Source organism: Taeniopygia guttata, chromosome 28, assembly GCF_048771995.1.
Source record: "Taeniopygia guttata chromosome 28, bTaeGut7.mat, whole genome shotgun sequence".
NCBI lineage: Eukaryota > Metazoa > Chordata > Aves > Passeriformes > Estrildidae > Taeniopygia > Taeniopygia guttata.
Window position 1 is genome coordinate 1036237 of NC_133053.1, and position 19590 is coordinate 1055826.

At 61.1% G+C, this 19590-nt stretch overlaps 2 protein-coding genes across 4 annotated transcripts; one reads left to right on the top strand and one right to left on the bottom strand.

The window, feature by feature from the left end:
• Positions 1–2200: 2200 nt before the first annotated feature.
• MAP2K2 (mitogen-activated protein kinase kinase 2) lies at positions 2201–13056 on the bottom strand. 2 transcript variants are annotated; one of them, XM_030256755.4, is made up of 11 exons: positions 12900–13056; positions 11607–11817; positions 10186–10332; positions 9584–9661; positions 9160–9211; positions 8948–9072; positions 6792–7005; positions 6024–6088; positions 5219–5280; positions 4627–4672; positions 2201–3925 (listed from the first exon to the last, which is right to left on the bottom strand). In XM_030256755.4, the coding sequence occupies exons 1-11, from the start codon at positions 12983–12985 to the stop codon at positions 3815–3817; spliced, it is 1197 nt and encodes a 398-aa protein (XP_030112615.1). In that variant the 5' UTR covers positions 12986–13056; the 3' UTR covers positions 2201–3814. The 2 variants fall into 2 exon arrangements, with proteins under 2 accessions (XP_030112615.1, XP_072775466.1); XM_072919365.1 differs by lacking the exon at positions 5219–5280 and having other exon boundaries at positions 3822–3925.
• Positions 13057–13789: 733 nt separating this feature from the next.
• CREB3L3 (cAMP responsive element binding protein 3 like 3) lies at positions 13790–19384 on the top strand. Of its 2 annotated transcripts, none has more exons than XM_030256741.4 (11): positions 13790–14288; positions 15304–15444; positions 16248–16372; positions 16494–16749; positions 17143–17258; positions 17511–17642; positions 17720–17826; positions 17951–18019; positions 18102–18186; positions 18482–18578; positions 18724–19384. In XM_030256741.4, the coding sequence occupies exons 2-11, from the start codon at positions 15429–15431 to the stop codon at positions 19068–19070; spliced, it is 1350 nt and encodes a 449-aa protein (XP_030112601.4). In that variant the 5' UTR covers positions 13790–14288; positions 15304–15428; the 3' UTR covers positions 19071–19384. The 2 variants fall into 2 exon arrangements, with proteins under 2 accessions (XP_030112601.4, XP_030112602.4); XM_030256742.4 differs by having other exon boundaries at positions 15334–15444.
• The last annotated feature ends 206 nt before the right edge of the window (positions 19385–19590 follow it).

The following is a 19590-nucleotide window of genomic DNA, read 5'->3' on the forward strand; positions in this document are numbered from 1 at the left end:
GGGCGCCTCTTTGAGCCCCTTCTGTGTCACCCTATTCACCTGTCACCCCCTGGGGCACCTCTGTGCTCCCCAAACCCACGGGTGTCACCCCACAGGTCCCTTCTGTGTCACCCTACTCACCTGTCACCCCTTGGGGCACCTCTGTGCTCCCCAAACCCACGGGTGTCACCCCACGGGGCACCCCTGGGGCCCTCTGGGTCATCCTTTACGTGTCACACCCCCAAAGCCACTCGTGTCACCCCTCGGGTCACCTCTGGGTGACCCCCTTCCCGCGCCCCAAGACCCACGCGTGTCCCCACTGACACCTCTCCGAGTCACCCCCCCCCGGCTGTCACCTCCCCACGCCCCCAGCCCCACTCGCGTCACCCCACAAGGTCCCTCCCTCCCTCGCAGGCCACCTCCCCAGCCCACCGCGTGCCACCCTCCGTGTCCCCAGTGTCCCCGCAGCCCTCCCCTGCCACTCGTGTCCCTCGGGACCCCCCCGCCGCTGCCGCCCCACTCTGGGGAGGGGACACGGAGCCCAAGGTCACGGTGGGCTCGGAGCCAGCCCGGCAAGGACGGGGCGAGCCCGGGCTGCGGGCCCGCCCGGGGCCGGGGGGGACACGGGGACACGGCCGCGCTGTCCCCACGCGGGCGGGGCCGCGTCACCCCCGGCACCGGCACCCCCCGCTCGGCAGGGGAGCAGCTCCCGCAATAATTCCAGCGTGGAAATAAAATAAAATAAACAAAAAAAGCGAATTTTCGGTTGGGGTTTGGGATTTGTGAAAAGGAAGGGAAAGCGACAAAAGCCAAGCTCTGATCAGCGCCCCCCTTCCCTTCCCTTCCCTTCCCCCACCCCTCCTCCTCGGGGGTCCCCGTTCCGCGCTCGGCTGGTCGGGGTTTCCCCTTTTCCCCCTTTTTTTTCCTTAAATAACCCCGGCTCAGCTCCTCGCCCGCCCCTCACCCTTCCCCCGCCCCCCCGGGGGGTTTTGGGGTGGTTTTAGGGCACTTTTGGGTCCTTAACCCCATTGAGCAGGTGGGGAAACTGAGGCAGGACGGGGAACCGCGGCGGGGGTGGGGATTGAGGGGTCCCTAAACCCCCACGCGGAGTGGGGGGAGGGTTCAGGAGGTTTTTGGGGTGGGGTTTGGGGCGGGGGGGGCCCGTCCCTGCCGTGCCCCAGCAGCCCCAGCTCCCGACTGCTTTCGCTTTCCCCCAGCACGCCTCGGGCACGCCCGGGGTGCCCCCCCGAAATATCAACCCCCAAAGTGCCCCCCCTGCACCGAAACCCCCCCAAAATCAGCCGTGGAAACCCCCCCATGAGGCTGGGTGGGGGAGAGAACCCCAACTCACCCCTAAAAACTGAACAGGGGTCGGGGATTCCCCCTTTTCCAGCCTGGGCACCCCCAATTCCTCCCTGCACCCCCAAAATCCCGCTGTGGTAGGAAGGCCGTGGTCACCCCCACCCTGGGGACCCCCCCCAATTCCCAGCTGGCACCACTGGACGCTGGCACAGCTCCCAGGGGTGCAGTGGGGCCATCCCGGGCTCTGCAGGGCACCCCAGAGTCGTGGGGGACCCCAAAACATCAGCAAAAAACAAACCAGGACCCCCCAAAGCAGCACCATGCGAGCCTGGAGTCAGGGACCAGGGCATGGGACCCCCAAAAATGCCCCAGAGGGAGCCTGGAATTAGGGATGGCACCATGGAACCTCCAAAAAGTGTCCCAGAATGAGCCTGGAATTAGGGATGGCACCATGGAACCCCCAAAAATGTCCCAGAAGGAACCTGGAATTAGGGATGGCACCATGGAACCTCCAAAAGTGCCACTGCAGGTACCTGGAATTTGGGATGACACTGTGCTGGTGTCACCCCGTGGGCCCTTGCATCATTCACAGCACAAAAACTGCAAAATATTTTCCCATTTTGGGCCCAATTTGTTGTTTTGTTTTTTTTTTTTTTTTCAGCTTCGCCCAGCTCCTGCTCGCCCCAAATATTGGACACCCCTAAATATTTTTCACTCCCCAGATATTTCCAAGTGGTTTTTTAAGGTCCTTGGATTCTATCCTGCCTCGTGCCAGGATAATTCCGGTGTCTCCCGCTTCCACTGGAGGGCCGGCACATCCCAGGGAGAGCCACCGGCATTCCCAGAGCTCCCGGCCGGAATTCCGGCTCCAAAGGGGTTAAACTCACCCGGGCGCACAACCGAGGAGAGAAACCGCCTGGAAATGTAAAGTGCCGTTTATTTATTATTTTCCCTCCCTCCCCATCCATGATGAAAATATTGAGTTTAAAAAAAAAAAAAAAAAATTAATTGCACCACCAAACTGCTCCATCCACGCTCTCCTCCTCCTCCTCCTCCTCTTCTTCCTCCTCCAAAACCCAGCACCAAAACCTATGGAAAATAGCCCGAAAATTGAGGAACCTTCCCTGCTTCCCACATAAAATAAGAGGCAAAATCCACCACATCGAGCACCCCGCGGCTCCAGGGCAGCTTGGCCAGGCATGAGCTGAGCCAGCAAGCACAGACCCCTCAAATCTGGGGTGTTCTCCCCAATATTGGGGTGTTTCCCCCCCAAAAATTGGGATGTCCTCCCATTTGGGGATGTGGCTGCCCTGTGGATTTGCCCCAGGCAGGGCAGTGCCTTTATCCTGTGCTGGAAAACAGGAAAGGAAAAGGGATGGGGGATTTGGGGTTACCCAGCCCTGGTAGTTAATTTTGGGGGGGCTGCCATGGTGGAACCCAGGGCAGGCAGGGGGATGGCAGCTGCCAGCCTGACCGAGTGAAAAACAACCAAAAAAATAGAAGGAAAACACAAAAAAATTCCCACCAAACTTCCCAAATGCTCACGGGGGGCTCAGGGGTTGCCAAGCCCACGTGGGAAGAGGAGGGGAATGATTCACCCCAAAATCCACGTGGTGGGAAGGGAGGGGATCGGGGCCTGGGGGGCTGCAAGGTCCTCGATGGGAGGGACAACCCAGGGACAGTGTGGGCTCGGGGTGGGCTCTTCCCTGGCCAGGGGCTCCGACAGGGAATTCTGGAGCTCTGCCACATCCACAATGGCTGAGGCCACCCCTGGGATGGGCTGGGGGCAGCTGGAGGGGGAAATGCAGCCTGGAGGGTTCCCTGTGCCCCCGATGGGATCAGGAGAGGGAGCCCAGCCCTGGGCACGGCTGCCGGGAACAGCCGGGCTCTGCCTCCACCTCTCCGGGGAAGGAAAATCCAAAATCTACTCTCTGCCCTCACCTGCACACTGAGAAGTGGGAGCCATCCCCATCCCATCCCCATTCCTCCCTACCCTGAACATCCAGGGACAGGGGCAGGCTTTGAAAGAACCCTTTAAAAATCAAACCAGCAAAGAGCGATCTCTGCTCTGCCCAGAGCCCCGCTGTGTCCCCAGGCAGGACAGTGACACTGCTCTGGGCACGGTTTCTCCATTCCTGATCCCACCGATTCTCCATCCCAGAGACAAAACCAGGGATGAGGTGAAGCATCAGCTGCCCCTCATCCCCGCCCCACCTCACACCCTCCATTCCCTTCCTTTTTAATCTGAACACATTTCCAAAAAAAAAAAAAAAAAAATCCGAACCAAAACAAAAATAAACCCAAAATAAAGAAAAACCAACATAAGCAGCACCACAATTCCCAAGTGTCAGGAGCTCCAGAGCTGGAGCAGAGGCCTGGAACAGCCCCACACCCGAAGGGGCCGATCCCGGAGGATGGAGCCGCCCCGGGGCTGCGGCTTTGGGGCCCGGAGATGTTTTGGTGCTGGGGCTCGGTGGGCTGGGAGGGAGGAAGGAGAGGAAGCGGTGCCAGGGGCAGGAGTGCCGGGCCGGGCTCACACGGCAGCTCGGGTGGGAGTGCTGGGCTGGTTCAGCCGCAGCGTCCGGCACAGCCAGCCCGCGAAATCCACCTCCTCCACCTCGGAGCGCTTGATGAACGTGTGGCTCTGCAAGCACAGGGGAAAACACGGTCAGGAACACCCCAAAGGAGCATCCCAGATGCCAAAAAACCAACCCTGTGCTGTGGGATATGCCCTGGAGAGGGGGGAAGATCCTGGTGCCAGATCCTGGAAAGAGGATTTGGGGAAAACATTTGTTCCTTGCAGCCCTTCCACCATCCCAGGGAGGAATTCCTGTCCATCCCTGCCCTCTGGCCATTCCCTGGGTCCTGTCCCTCCATCCCTTGTCCCAAGTCCCCCTCCTGGTGCCTCTTCAGGCCCTGGAAGGGCTCTGAGCTCTGCCTGGGGTTTCTCCTCTCCAGTGAACCCCCCCAGAGCTCCAGAGGGGCTCCAGGCCCTCCTCTGGACTCTCTCCAGCAGCTCCAGGTCCTGCTGCAGTTGTCCCAGAGCTGGAGGAGCTCTGCAGGTGGGGTCTCACCTGCATCTCCCCTTTCCCTGCTGCCCAGGACTCTGCTGGGTCTCGGGAATGAGAGCACAGCTGGGATCCAGCCCAGGCCCCTCAGCAGAGCCCGGCCAGGCTCCCAGCAGAGATCCACCACTGGATAAAGGGCGGATCTCTGCTGTCCCTCCCTCTGCCTCATCCCGAGCTCAGCCTGGGAATTCCCAGCCTTTGGAGCAAGAGGGATGGGGCAGCAGCTGGCAGAGCTGGTGCCACCCCAGTGCAGCAGAAAAATCCTCTCCCCACTCACCATCAGCATCTTCAGATCTGCTCGTTCTGCTGGGTTTTTAATTAAGCTGAAATGAGAAGAACAAGAGAGCGAAGCCACGGTGAGATTCCTTGTGGGAATGTGGGGATCAGGCTGGAGAAGCTCCAGCTTCACCCAAAGCCCTGGGAGGCCCCAGCCCTGCCAGCTCAGCTCCCAGGGAGAGCTGCAGGATCTCTCTCTTCCAGACTGTGGGGACAAATTGTGCCCTGCAAACGGAGAAAAGGCCCTAAAGCTTGCCAGGAATCTGGGATTTTTTTTTAATATCCAATCTCTGGTTTACTGGGAGCTCTGGCAGCACCTTCAGGTGTCCCTGTGCCCATGGGGTGATTCAGCCCCAGGATCTGCTCCACCACCCCCCTTGCCAGGCTCAGATTTAGAAGGAGCTGGGATCCTGCTCAGCAACCCCACAAATAAATTGCTTTTATTCCAACCCCTCCCAAGGCAGGAGCTCCCAGCACAAGGTGGGATCAGGCAGGGAGAGAGAGAGATCAGGCAGAACACAGAGGGTGGAGCTGCAGAGCTGTCAAGGAGCACGTCCAAGTCTCCACCTTCAGCCAGGAGATGAAATCCTCACCATTTATTTACAAACTCCTGGAAATCTTGTGTGAAGACTCCACTTGGCAGCTTGGGAGGTGGCTGTGGAGAGAAGGAAAAGGGGTTCCTGCACCACTCCTGTGTTACTGTGCCAAAAATCAGCGTCAGCTGCAGTGTCAGGGAGCTGTGCTCTGCACCCACTCTCATCCTCCTCATCCTCACTGCGTTTCCAGCCAGGAAAACCCTTCCCTGCCATTCCTTCCCCCACTGCTCCAGCTCACTCTGCCTCTGGGGGACCCCACACTGACCCCCAGCCAAAGGTGGGAAATCACCAAGCATCCCAGTCCTAAATCCAACCTCACAAATCCCAGCTCTGGCCATTCCTATGGCTTATGAAACAATCCCAAAATGAGAATTTTCCATCACCTTGGGAAGGGAAGCTGCCCTTTCCACTTGTTTGTGAGAGCTGCCCTTGCAAGGTGGGTAGGGCCAGGAGAATGGCCTTAAGCCGAAGGAGGGAAGGTTTAGATGGGATTTTGGGAAGAAATTCCTCCCTGGGAGGGTGGGAGGCCCTGGGATGGATTCCCCAGAGCAGCTGTGGCTGCCCCTGGATCCCTGGAAGTGTCCAAAGCCAGGCTGGAGCAGCCTGGGACAGTGGGAGGTGACCCTGCCATGGCAGGGGTGGCACTGGATGAGCTTTAAGTTCCTTCCAACCCAAACCCAAACTATTCTGGGATTCCATGAGTGACCAAACATTCCAGATCCCACCCTGACTCAGCAGAGCAGGGACATCCCTGCAGAACCTCTGGGAATCCCAGCAGAGCCCTGGGAAAACAAACACCCACCTCGTTAACGATGTAATCCAGGAGCTCAAAGATGGCCATGGCAGGCCTGGTGTCCATCCCGTGGCCTGGGGGGTGACACGACACAAACGGTGCTGAGAGGCTGCTCAGGGCTCAGTTTGGGGTGAAAAACACGACTTTGGGGGGAGCTCTGCTGGGAGAGGCTGAGGCAGCTCCCAGGGGAATTGAGTCATGGCTAAAGAGGAATCAAGTTCATTCCCAGAATTTGGATTTCTTTCCCCAGACCTCCAGTCCAGATTTATTTCTGTTTGGACAGCACCAGACCATCTACTCTGGCTGGCTGGCTGCTCCCAAGGAAATGGCTCCAGCAGAGCCTCCCTGGAATCCTGGTGCTGTTTGGTGCTTCTGTCAGAGCTCCCAGCAAAGCTCTTCCCAAAAAGCTGCCTCAGGCCTGAGGAGAACCTGAGGAGCACAAGGGGCTGTGACAACGTCCCTCAAGCCATCCTCTCCACGGGAACCCCGTTCCAGCTGTGCCCACAGCACGGGGGGCTGAGCCTTTCTGTGGGACACAGGAGTGTCTGCAAGGAGCCCACGGAGCCTTCAACAGATCCCAGATCCATCCCCACGCTCCCACCTCGACTCCACCGACCTGTGGCGGGGTGAGCCGTGCCGGAGCGCCGTCCGTGACTTCCCTGGGAGCGTTCCCACCAGAGCCTCCTCCAGGGCAGCTCTCCCAGCCGCCCCAGCCAGACCCCAACCCCGCTCATCCCCCATGGAAGCGTTGCTGCCGATGCACACCACAGCCCCTACCACTGACGGGGCGTCCTGGGGGCCTGGCCCGCGGCGAGATGCTGGGGGACTCTCCCTCCGCCCCGTCCACCACAGGACGGCCAAAAATTGCTTCCAGTTCCTTGGAGTCTGGCGGGGGGATTGGGTACCTTCCGATCGACAGCTCCACTAGGGACAGCCCCATGCTCCAGATGTCCGACTGCACCGAGTAGTGCGTGCCCTGCAGGCGCTCGGGCTGCGGGAGAGGAGAGCACAGCCGGGGTCAGGGGGAACGGGAATGGGAATGGGATAATGGCACTGGGAATGGGAACAGGGATAATGGCACTGGGAACAGGGATAATGGGGAGAGCACAGCCGGGGTCAGGGGGAACGGGAATGGGAACAGGGATAATGGCACTGGGAACGGGAACGGGATAATGGCACTGGGAACAGGATAATGGGGAGAGCACAGCCGGGGTCAGGGGAACGGGATAATGGGATAATGGCACCTGGAACAGGGATAAGGGCACTGGGAATGGGATAATGGGGAGAGCACAGCCAGGGTCAGGGGGAACGGGAATGGGAACGGGATAATGGCACTGGGAATGGGATAATGGCACTGGGAACAGGGATAATGGGGAGAGCACAGCCGGGGTCAGGGGGAACGGGATAATGGCACTGGGAACAGGGATAATGGCACTGGGAACAGGGATAATGGGGAGAGCACAGCCGGGGTCAGGGGGAACGGGAACGGGAATGGGATAATGGCACTAGGAACAGGATAATGGGGAGAGCACAGCCGGGGTCAGGGGGAACGGGAACGGGAATGGGATAATGGCACTAGGAACAGGATAATGGGGAGAGCACAGCTGGGGTCAGGGGGAACGGGAACGGGAATGGGATAATGGCACTGGGAATGCGAACAGGAATGGGGATAATGGGGAAAGCACAGCCAGGGGGTCACAGGAAATAGGAACAGGAATGGGAATGGGAACGGGATAATGGCACTGGGAATGGGAACAGGGATAATGGCACTGGGAACAGGGATAATGCAGAGAGCACAGGGAGGGGCTAAGGGGGAAACGGGAACAGGGATAACAGCACTGGGAATGGGGAAATAACAGCACCCAAGGAATGGGAATAATAGCACTGGGAATGGGGATAACAGCACCCAGGACATGGGAATGGGAATAACAGCACTGGGAATGCCCAAAGGCCTGGGCTCCAAGGGAACTGGAGAAGGACTTTGGACAAGGGACAGGACACAGGGAATGGCTCCCACTGCCAAAGGCAGGGATGGATGGGATATTGGGCAGGAATTCTGCCCTGTGAGGATGGGCAGGCCTTGGCACAGGGTGCCCAGAGCAGCTGTGGCTGCCCCTGGATCCCTGGAAGTGTCCAAGGCCAGGCTGGAGCAGCCTGGGACAGTGGAAGTGTCCCTCCCCGTGGCAGAAGTGGGACTGGGTGAGCTTTAAGGTCCCTTCCAACCCAAACCATTCTGGAATATCCCAAAGGCCTCTCCATGGCAGCTCTCCAGGGAAAGGACAGTCCCAGAAGGATCATGTGCAAAGGGGATGGAAAAGAAGGATGATGTGCAGACAAAAGCACTTGGAGATTCTCATCCACACTCCCAACTCAGCAGCACTCCCAGCTACTTGTGTTTGGGAGTCTGGAACACCCAGCAGGAACCTATTTCCCTGTGTGCTAAAATCTAAGGAACTCAGCTTATCCATAAAAATGTATTTTCCTGCTCTCTGCTGTTAACACCCAAGAGGAATCAGAGGAGCAGAAAATCCACTCGAGGTTTCAGCCATTAAAATAAAAAATTAGAAATAAATCAATCCATGCAAGTCATGCCCACTGGCAGCTCTGAGGCAGCTTGGAGCCAGGGCCTGGAAGCAGAGGGGACAGGACTTTTAAATAGCCCCTGTCTAACTATAACTGCACTTGAATAACCATTCCCAAAATACAGGAGCAGCTCAGACCTCAGGATCCTTCCCTGGGAGGGTGGGCAGGCCCTGGCACAGGTTCCCAGAGAAGCTGTGGCTGCCCCTGGATCCCTGGAAGTGCCCAAGGCCAGGCTGGACAAGGACTGGAGCAACCTGGGACAGTGCAAAGTGTCCCTGTGAACAGGATGGGGATGGAAACAGCCGAGATGAACCCAAACTACCCAAAAACCCCGTGTGGAAGGAACTTACAGACATGTAGGACCGAGTTCCCACAAAGGAGTTGGCCATGGAGTCAATGAGCTGCCCGCTGACCCCGAAATCACAGAGCTTAATCTCCCCTCGGGAATTCACCAGGATGTTGGAGGGTTTCACATCTGGGAACAGCGAGAGAGGGGAGTGTGAAGGTGGCTCTGGGTGAGACCTGGCACTGCAGGCGGGGAGTTCCAGGGCCCTGCTCTCACCTCTGTGCATGATTTGGTGCTTCTCCCGCAGGTAGGCCAGGCCCCGCAGAACCTGGGAGGAACCCAAAGGCTGCATCAGAGCAGAGCTCAGCGAAGAGCTTTGCCCTCAGCTCAAGGAGAGCTGCCCTGTGGTGCCCATGTCCCTCAGGGTTTGCAATTAACCCCCAGTTCCATCACAGATTTTGGGTGAAACACCCAAAAAAGCTTCTCCCAAACCTCCTCGAAGTGAAGGCAGCATTATCCAGAGGAGCTGGAGGTGGGGAAAAGGGCTGGGAGTATTTCCCCTCTGCTCTGGCCTCTTGGCCCAGGAAAGTGCAGTCCCCAGGACTGGGAAACACAGCAAGCTTCCAGGGCAGCCCAGGCATTATTCCCAATCCCTGCCCAGCAAATCCCCTCTGGAAGCCTGAGCAGCCCCGTCACTCACCGCTATACTGACTTTGCCAAGGATTTCCTCAGGAATTCTTTTGGCTTCTTTCAGTACTTGATCCAAAGAGCCACCATCCTGAAATAAAGAACATGGGAATGATCAACACTGCAATTCCCAGCAGGAAAACAGAGCAGCTGGGTGGGCAGGGGAGCAGGTGGAGGGTGACCAGCACTGAGCACAATCCTTTTCCAGCCAAAGAAAAGGATCTGGTGATCTGAGCTCAGGTTTATCACTGAAAACTTTTTATTTTTAACAGCCCTGTTGGTTCTTTGCTTCCTTCCATCAGTGTAAATGCCAAGATGGTGCTGGTTTGGAGGAGAAATAACATTGTTCTCTACCAGAAACAACAGAATATGCTCACTGGGCCTCTCAGCAGGCTCTGCAGAGCAGTGGGCTGGCAACATTTCCGTTTGGCCAAGCCCCAAACCTCTGCTTCCTCTTCCCAAAAGTCGCTGTCTCCCTCATTCCGAGGCCTGAGCAGGAATGTGTGGCTCCCACCAGGAGCAGAGTGGCCTGAGCAGTGAGCTGCCAGTGCCCCAGGGCACTGAGCTGGCAGGGAGAGGGCACTGGGAGGGTGCAGGGCAGGGGCAGGGCCTCACCATGTGCTCCATGCAGATGGAGATCTCCCCGTCGCTGTAGAAGGCTCCGTAAAACCCCACGATGTAGGGGGAGTTGCACTCGTGCAGCACCTGCAGCTCCCGGATGATCTGGTTCCTGATGGCTGGCTTGATTTCCAAATGGATCAGCTGCCAAGAGAGAGAAAACAGGCGAGGTGTGACTCCTGGGAAGGAAAAGGATTGATGGGCAGCAGCCCTGAGTGCTGGGAAGAAATGAGACCTTCAAGGGAGGCGCTGCTTTGGAGCAGGATTCTTCCCATTCTCCCACTTCCCATATTGAGGATAAAGTGCCAGGACACAGGGAATGGCTTCCCACTGCCAAAGGGTAGGGAGAGATGGGATATTGGGAATAAACCCTGTGAGGTGGTGAGACCCTGGGATGGAATTCCCAGAGAAGCTGCGGGTGCCTCTGGAAGTGCCTGAGGCCAGGTTGGATGGATCCTGGGACAGTGGAAGGTGTCCCTGGCCATGGCACTGGGTGGGACTGAAGGTCTCTCCGAGCCCATCCAGTGGGGGATTCCATGCTGAAGGCAGAGGGAGAGCTCTGTGCTGCTCAGCCACAGAAGGCGCCGGGATTGCACCGGACACGGGTGGAAAGACGAGTCAGGAGTTTGAACTCAGCCCCTCTGAGTCAGCAGCCAGGAGCATTTTCACAAGCTCTGGAGGTGTTGTAAGAAGGTGCTCCGAGATCAAGGAAACCACAGAAAAGAAAAAGCCCCTGTGAAGGTTCTGCACCAGAACGAGCAGCGGCTTTTGGGGCTGCACGTGGGTCAGAGCACAGTGGGGAGGGAAACACCCTGAGCTGGTGAAAGGAGGCCCTGCCCAGGGAACTGGGTGAGCTGTAAGGCCCCCTCCAACCCAAACCACTCCACGTTTCCATGATCCCAGCAGCAGGAGGAAGGGGAGACTCTGGAGGAGGCAGAGCAGTGGTTGTGCTGCTCCTGCCAAGCACAGCCTCTCCCAGCAGGCAGTGAAGCAGCTCCTGATTTTCTACTCTGTGGCACCACTGTGGATGTTCCCAATGAAGGCGAGTCTGAGAGGAACCTCTGTCCCGGCTTGGAATGACCTTGGGATGTGTTAAATAGGGCTGAGGGATGTGCGTGCTAAACCCATCCTTCCCACTGCCACCTCCTCAGCCACAACCTACAATCCTCAAGAGATCCAATTCCAGTCACTCCATCCATCAGAATTGGGAAGAAAATGTTTTCCAGAGCGCAGGGATCTGTCCCTGGGCGTGCAGCCTCTCCCAAAGGAGAGAGCTCCATCTGGGAGCAGCCAGGACTCTGCTCCTGGCCATGGTGAGGTGGTGAAGGTGCAAATGCAGAGAGAATCCAACCAAACGCAGCCCTCCCCGAGGCAGGGAGAGCTCCAGGTGCTCCCCAGCATTCCCAGTCCCTCGTTACCTTCCGTGCCATAATGAGCCCTGAGGGTTTGTGCTGCACTTTGGTGACCACCCCGCCATTGCCAGCGCCCAGCTCGGAGATCCTCTCGAAGTCATCGTCCTTCAGCTCCCCCACTTTGGCTTTCTGCGTCAGGAAAGCTTCCAGGCGCTTCTTCTGCTGCTCATCCAGCTCCAGCTCCTCCAGCTTCTTCTGCAGGTCCACCAGGTTAGCCCTGGAGAGGGGAGGAGGAGATGGTCAGCACCAGGTGGCAGGAAAGTGGAGGGAAATGATGGAAAAGCATCCCCTGACATGTCCTGAGCCCCCAACAATGGGATCACCTGGACAGGGAGACCTGGAGAAGGCCCTGCCCAACACACACAGCCCCTCTGGAGAGGAGCTGGGGAGCAGTCAGGTGTTTTGGGAGAGCCAAGGAACAGGAAAAATCCCTCGGCCCTTAAAGAGGCAGCAGCAGTTGCTGCTCCCTGTCCCGGGGAACCAAACTTGGCTTTGGCTGTGTAACACGAGAAGGGCTTTCCATGGGGTCCAGCAGCTCCGTTACACCCCCACCCCAAATGCTGAGCACAAAGGGGGGTCTGTGCTCCCCCAGCACCAGCTGCCGAGCTCCCCCCGCCTGTGCCAGCTCCAGCTGCTCTGTCCCAGTTGCTGCCACCCCCTTGTCCCTCCTCACCCTCACTGGGGCCTGTCGGGAGGGTCTCACCCCATCCCTTCCCTCAGCACCCCACATGTCCCACCTGCCGAGCCCCCACTGCTGCCCCAGGTGCCCCCCAGACCCCGGGTCCCTATCCCAGCTCCACCCTGGGTCTCCAGGCCTGTGTCCCCGCAGCTCCAGGCCTGGATCCGGCACTCCCCAGGCCTGAGCTGCCCCTGCAAACCAGGGGGGCCGGAGCAGCCTCCCCCTGCCCGTTCCATCCCCACCCCACCCCTTCCAACCCCCAACCTGCTCCCCGGCAATGCCTCCCTGACCCTAACCTGCCCCACACCGGGCCCACCCAGCCCCCCGGGCCCGTCCCAGCCTCCCGGGACCTTCCCCGCTCCCCCCGGGCCTGTCCCAGCTCCCCCCTCAGACCTTCCCGGGCCTCCCCAAACCTGTCCCGGCCCCTCCAGGCCTTCCCTGCCCTTCCCCACGCCCCGTGCCCGCCGTGCCCCGACCCCCCGGGCCCGGTGCCCGCTCTGTCCCGGCCTCCCCGCTCTGCCCAGGCCCGGTGTCCCCGAGGCCCGGTGTCCCCCCCGGCCCCGCGTCCCCCCCCAGGCGCAGCCCCGCCGCCGGGGCGGTCCCGGCCGGGCCTGACTCACTCGGCGGAGCCGTCGGGGCTGGGCCCCTCGGCGGCGCTGGGGGCGATGTTGAGGGCGGGCAGCACCGGCTTCCTCTTGGCCGGCATGGCCGGGCCGGGCCGCGCCTGCGGGGCGGGGGCGCGGCCGGCGCGGGGGCGCGCGGGGGCGGGGCCCGCACGGGCCGACCGGGGCGGGGCCGAGCCGGGGCGGGGCCGGGGCCGGTACCGGGGCGGGGGCCGGAACCGGGGCGGGGCCGGAGGGCGGGGCCACGGTCGGGCCCATGGAGGCGGGACCGGGAGCTCCGCGGGGCGGGACCGGGGGCTCTGTGGGGTGGGACCCGGAGCTCCGCGGGGCGGGACTGGGGGCTCCGTGGGGCAGGACCCGGAGCTCTGTGGGGTGGGACCGGGGGCTCCGTGGGGTGGGACCCGGAGCTCCGTGGGGCGGGACCGGAGCTCCGTGGGCTCCGTGGGGCGGGACCTGGAGCTCCGTGGGGCGGGACCGGAGCTCCGTGGGCTCCGTGGGGCGGGACCGGAGCTCTGTGGGGAGGGACCGGGGACTCCGTGGGGCGGGACCGGAGCTCTGTGGGCTCCGTGGGGCGAGACCGGAGCTCTGTGGGGCGGGACCGGAGCTCTGTGGGGCGGGACCGGAGCTCTGTGGGCTCCGTGGGGGGGGACCGGAGCTCTGTGGGGAGGGACCGGAGCTCTGTGGGGCGGGACCGGGGGCTCCGTGGGGCGGGACCTGGGGCTCTGTGGGCTCCGTGGGGCGGAACCGAAGCTCCGTGAGCTCCGTGGGGCGGGACCGGAGCTCTGTGGGGCGGGACCGGAGCGCTGTGGGGCGGGACCGGGGGCTCCGGGTGGGCGGGGCCCCGTACGGGCACAAGGGGCGGGGCTTAAGAGCGCGGAAAAACGCGCGCGGCTTGGCGAAGTCTCGCGAGATCTCTCTGAGGGGAGCAGCGTGGCGGAGGTTCCCGCCCGGGGGGCTCCGGTGGGCTCCGGCTGTGCGGGCCGAACGTTAATTAAATCAGCGCTAATTAGCGACCCAGCAGTGGACAGCAGCCCCTCAGCCCCGCCTGCTCTGCTCACCCCGTCCATGCCCGATGCCAGGCGCCGGGACCCCCGAGGCTCCTCATGAGGGGCCGCGAGCAGCCGCGGCCGGCGGCAGCGGCGGCGCCCTTTGCCCGGTCCCGGACGGGTGGATGGGGCCATAAACAGGGAGCAGCCGCCGCCTGCCCGGGCAGAGGCCGTGGCGGGGCCGATAAGGGGCCGTGGCCTTGTCCCCTGGGCCGCACGGAGCCTTCGTCAGCGCCGTCCCCTCCCTGCGCCCGGACCCGCCGGGGCGGCGCTCACCGCGGGGCCGCCAATGCTGAGCGGTGCTGGTGCCCCTCAGTGCCGGGGATGAAGGCTCGGCACAGTGAGTCAGCCCCAGACAGCCGCGGAATCCAGCATGGTCTGCGTGGGGATGGGTTTTAAACACATCCCATTCCACCCTTGCCATGGCAGGGATACCTTCCACCATCCCAGGCTGCTCCAAGCTGGCCTTGGCCACCGCCAGGGATCCGGGGGCAGCCACAGCTGCTCTGGGCACCTGCGCCAGGGCCTGTCCACCCTCACAGGGAACAATTCCTGCCCAATATCCCATCTACCCCTGCCTCTGGCAGTGGGAGCCATTCCCTGTGTCCTGTCCTTTGTCCAAAGTCCTTCTCCAATTCCCTTGGAGCCCAGTCCCTTGGGCATTCCCAGTGCAGTTATCCCCATTCCCATGCCCTGGGTGCCATGATCCCCCATTCCCAGTGCTATTATCCCCCATTCCCAGTGCCATGATCCCCCATTCCCAGTGCCATGATCCCCCATTCCCAGTGCCATGATCCCCCATTCCCACTGCCATGATCTCCCATTCCCAGTGCCATTATCCCCCAATCCCAGTGAACTGTTATTCCCATTCCCAGTGCGTTATCCCTGTTCCCGTTCCCCCCTCAGGTCCTCCCTGTCCCCATCCCCATTCCCAATATCCCGTCCATCCCTGCCCTCTGTCCATGGGAACGCATTCCCTGTGTCCTGTCCCTCCATCCCTTGTCAATGGTCTTTCTTCAGGGAGAACCACAGGGCACCAAGTTTTTTTTGGATAAGCCATAAGTGGTAGAGCCCAAGCAAACATCCCCGGATATTGCACACATCGAATGTGATTAATCCCGAGACGTCTGAAAAAAGGGAAACTGTCCCCAAAAGTGGGTGAAGGTTCATGGACAATTATAGCACCTGGACTTCGCCCGGCAGCCCCAGCCCCTCCTGCCCCGCTTGGCAGAGGAGCACAAAAACATTTGGCTAATGAGTTACGGGTCCAGCCCCGGGGTGGCCCTGCCATCTCACTCTGACAGCCCCAATCAGGGCTGGGACATTTTGCAATCTGGGATATTATTTCTGTGCAGTTGGAGTTTAAACTTTGCCATTCGGGCCAGGGAATCACAAAGGAGGAGGAAGAGGAGGAGGGTGAAGGCCGGGCTTGTTGTCCACCGCGCTCACCTGTGCTCAGAGAGGGTTGAGAGGACAATCTATGGCATCTCCCTCAGGTATGTCCTGGCTGTCACCACTCAACGAGACCCCATGGGGCCATCAGGGTTCTCTGAGAGGACTGAGGGTGAAGGACAGGGTGCAATAAAGCCCCGTGTCCACCTTGGCCAGACAAATGTCAAGTAGTGACAGCTGTCCCCAGCTGGCTTGGAGGACACTTGAGTCAGTTGGGTGGCTGGTGGGTTGGTTGGTTGGTCAGTCAGGCAGAGTTGACTGGTCAGTGCATTGGTCAGTGGGCAGTCCATCCATTGGTCACTTGGCCAACAGGTTGACCATTTGGTGTGTCTCTTGATCAGTTCATTGACTGACTGGTCAACGGGTTGGTCAGTGGATCAGCTGGTTGGGTAGCTGGGATGTCAGTTGGCTGACTGGCCAGTTGGGCTAGTGGTCAGCTGGCCCAGTGGCTCTGAGCCGAGGGTCTCAAGCAGTGCCTGGGGTAGCAGTGAGGGACTGAGTCCCCTCCCTGCGGTGGCCGCAGTCCCCTGCCCTCCACTTGCCACCCAGAATGATTAACCAGCCCTTCCAGCACGGTCACCTCCAGGAGGGAACCCCCTGGCTGGGCAGCTCTGGGTAGAAAACTGGAGGATTTGGGAACTTCAGCTGCTGGAAGGAGGGGGGGCACTGCCATGCCTGGAGCCCCCACATCCTGTCCCACACCTGTAGGACTTTTCCAGGTGAATCCCAACATGCCCCTGCCCCCTCCCAGGGACTCGAGGTGTCCCTGGGGCCCTGCAGCTCACGTGGGGGTGACTCTGGGGGGTACACGGGGCCTGGGCTGGACAATGACCCTGCCACCCCACAGCCATGGCCTCCAGCACGGGCAGCCTCGAGAGCCTGGACCTGCTGGATCTCCTCTTCGACCTCCAGGACGGGATCCTGCGCGAGGTGGAGCTGGGCACGCCGCCGGGAGCCTGGCCCCAGGACAGGGTGAGCCGGGCCCGGACCCGCCCCACCTCGGCCCTGCTGGGTGACAGGGCTGGGTGACAGCCCTGGGATGTCACAGCCCGGGGGATGGGGTGCTCCCGGTGACGGTGCCGTGTCCCCACAGCGTGCCCCGGACAGCAAGGACTTCCTGAGCTCCGTCCTGGGCTCCGGGGACTCAGTGTCAGACTCGCCCAGCTGGTCCCCGGCCACCAGTGACAGCGGGGTGTCTGAGGACCCCCCCTCTGACCAGCACGACAGCCCCCCCCGGAGCTGTGATGGGGGTCCCCGAGAGGTCCTGTACCCCTACACCGACCCCTGCCAGGCCCAGCCCCTCCCGGCGGGGTCTGGGGTCCTGCAGCCTGAGGTCTCCATCGACCTGGGTGAGCCACACTGGGAAAGAACTGGGCTGGGGCACTGGAGGGACTGGGGACACTGGGGAGCTGAGAGCAGGGGGGGAGGTGGGAGACTGTGAGGAAATTAAGGGAGCTGGGAGAAACTGGAAAGAACTGGGAGGTCTGGTGGGCTAGGGAGGAGATGGAGAGAGTGTGGAGAGCTTGGGAACTGGGGTGAACTGGGCAGGTGAACCAGTCGGTGTTGGGGGGGGGACTAGGGCAGGACCAGAGGGACGGTTTGGGGGGACAGAGCCAGGGGCATGGATTGGGCAGCAACACACCCTGGTTCTGGGGCCATGGCAGGAGGAGGGTCCTGCAGTGGGGACACTGGGGACAGTGGGGACACAGCACTGTTGACAGCTCTGCTCCGCCCTAACCCAGACATGTGGCACCCCGGGTTCTTCCTGGAGGAGAGCCAGGACCTGCCTGTGGTCCCCCCACCTGCATCCTGTGCCCTCACCGTCAAGGACCTGCTGCTCTCGGGCAGCTCTGACAATGTGAGTCCCTGTCTCTGTGTCCCCAACACTCCCTGTCCCCAGCCCTGTCCCTTCCTGGACCCTGATCATCCCCCATTCCCATTCCCATCCCTCCCCATCCCCACACTTTTTCCCTGCCCCTTCCTGGTGCTTGTCTACGATCCCTGCCCCTTCCTGGCCCAAGGCACCTTCACTGTGGTCCCAGCCATGGTCCTTGGGGCCAGGTGGGGGGTGACCCCCACCCAAAGGTGTCACCATTCCATGTTCCTGCAGCAGCCACAGGCTCCTGGCTCCCTGCTCCGGCCGGGCCAGGGCCATTTCCAGGAGCTGGTGCTGACGGAGGACGAGAAGAAGCTGCTGTTGAAGGAGGGGGTGACCCTGCCCACGCAGCTGCCCCTCACCAAGGTGGGTGCCAGGACACCTGGGAAGGTGTGGAGTGGGAGTCTCAGCCCTGGTGGCCCTGACCCCCCGTGTCTCCCCAGTACGAGGAGCGGGTGCTGAAGAAGATCCGGAGGAAGATCCGGAACAAGCAGTCGGCTCAGGAGAGCCGCAAGAAGAAGAAGGAATACATCGATGGGCTGGAGAGCAGGTACAGAGCCCAGCCCCTCACCTGGGCACGCTGACACGCCAAGCCCCAGGGTGGCACCCTGGGCACTCTGCTCCTTGCCAGCCCCCCAGCTGTCCCCTGACCCACGCTGCTCTCCCTGTCCCAGGATGTCGGCGTGCACGGCCCAGAACCAGGAGCTGCAGAGGAAAGTCCTGCACCTGGAGAAGCAGAACTCGTAGGTGCTCCCGGCGCGGGATGGGGATAAGGTGGGGTGGGAAATGTCAGCATGGAAGCTCATGGGCTCTCCCTGTTCCCAGATCTCTCCTGGAGCAGCTGAAGAAGCTCCAGGCCATGGTGGTTCAGTCGAGCAACAAGGCAGCACAGACAGGGACCTGCCTGGCGGTGCGTGGGGCCTCCAAACCCTGGGAGCCACGGAGATGGGCTGGGAGGGAGGGACAGATGGATGGGGGATGGATGGATGGGGGATGGATGGATGGATAATGGATGGATGGATGGATGGATGGATGGATGGATGGATGGATGGATGGATGGATGGATGGATGGAAGTGCACTGGTAGGACATGAAGCAGAAAGGAGGGATGGAGGAATAGATGCACTCCTGGGTCTGCCACGAGCTGTGACCCAGCTCCTGATTCCTCTCCTCTGCTGTGCTTAGTGATGTCCTCTCTGTCCCCAGGTCCTGCTGCTCTCCTTCACCCTCATTGTCTTCCCCTCCATCAGCCCCTTCGCCTCCAGCAAGGCCGAGGCAAATGGTGACTTCAGGCCAGTGCGAGGTGAGGGCTGAGCTGGGGCTGAGCTGGGGCTGAGCTGGGCTGTGCCAGGCTGTGCCAGGCTGTGCCAGGGCTGTGCTGAGCCGAGCCAGAGCTGTGACAGACCCTCAGGGCCCTGGCCCAGGCCCTGACCCTTGGTGGGGCTCAGTTTTCTCCAGGTCCCTGCACAACGCCGCCGCCTCCCGTGTGGTTCACACCCAGCTCCAGGCCGGGGATGAGAAGCCCCCGGAGCCGCTGTGGTCGGAGCCCTTGCAGGAGACCCCCGAGACCCTGCACGAGGCTTTCCAGAGCACATTCCCAGCACTCCCAGAGAAAGGGTCCCTCCAGAATGACACTCGGGCCTCGGCCACCGAGGGGCTGAGCCACAAGGACGGGGAGCAGGCCGATGCTGTGCCAGGGGGCGGCTCTGTGCCACACCCGGGGCTGGCATCCCTGGCGTGGTCCGAGCCGGGGCACGGCCGGCCCGCGGTGCTGGAGCCGGCGGAGGAGCTTTAGGCAGAGCAGGAGCACGGGGGTGCCATGGGGTGACAGCTCCTCATCCCCTACGGGACACGCCCTCGGGGGGACCCCTCCGGGATCTGCCTCCGGATGCTGGACCTGCTTGGCTTTGCTTGGATTCTGTGAACTGGGAAGAGGAGACCGGTGCCCACTGGCCTTACTGGGAGGGAAGGGGCTGCTCCTGCCCCCCTGGCACGGTGGGAGTTGTGGAAGGGACCTGGGGTCACTGAGGATGGGGCTGAGGAAGCAGGAGGGGCCCTGGCCTGGCTGGCTGCTGATGGTGCATCTTGGCTATGGTTGGTTTTGCTCTTGGTTTTAGAATTTTATTTTCATCTCTAAATATAAGATATTTTGGAAAAAATCCACCTGCTGTAGTTTAAGAGGGGGTGATCTACAAGGTTTCAAGGAGCCCTGGGCCAGGGGGACCTCAAGCCCAGCTGCCATGAGGGGCCCAGGAGAGGGGGGACACACGGCCATGCCAACCTGGAGCTGGGGCCAGGGCACCCTCCCACAGCTC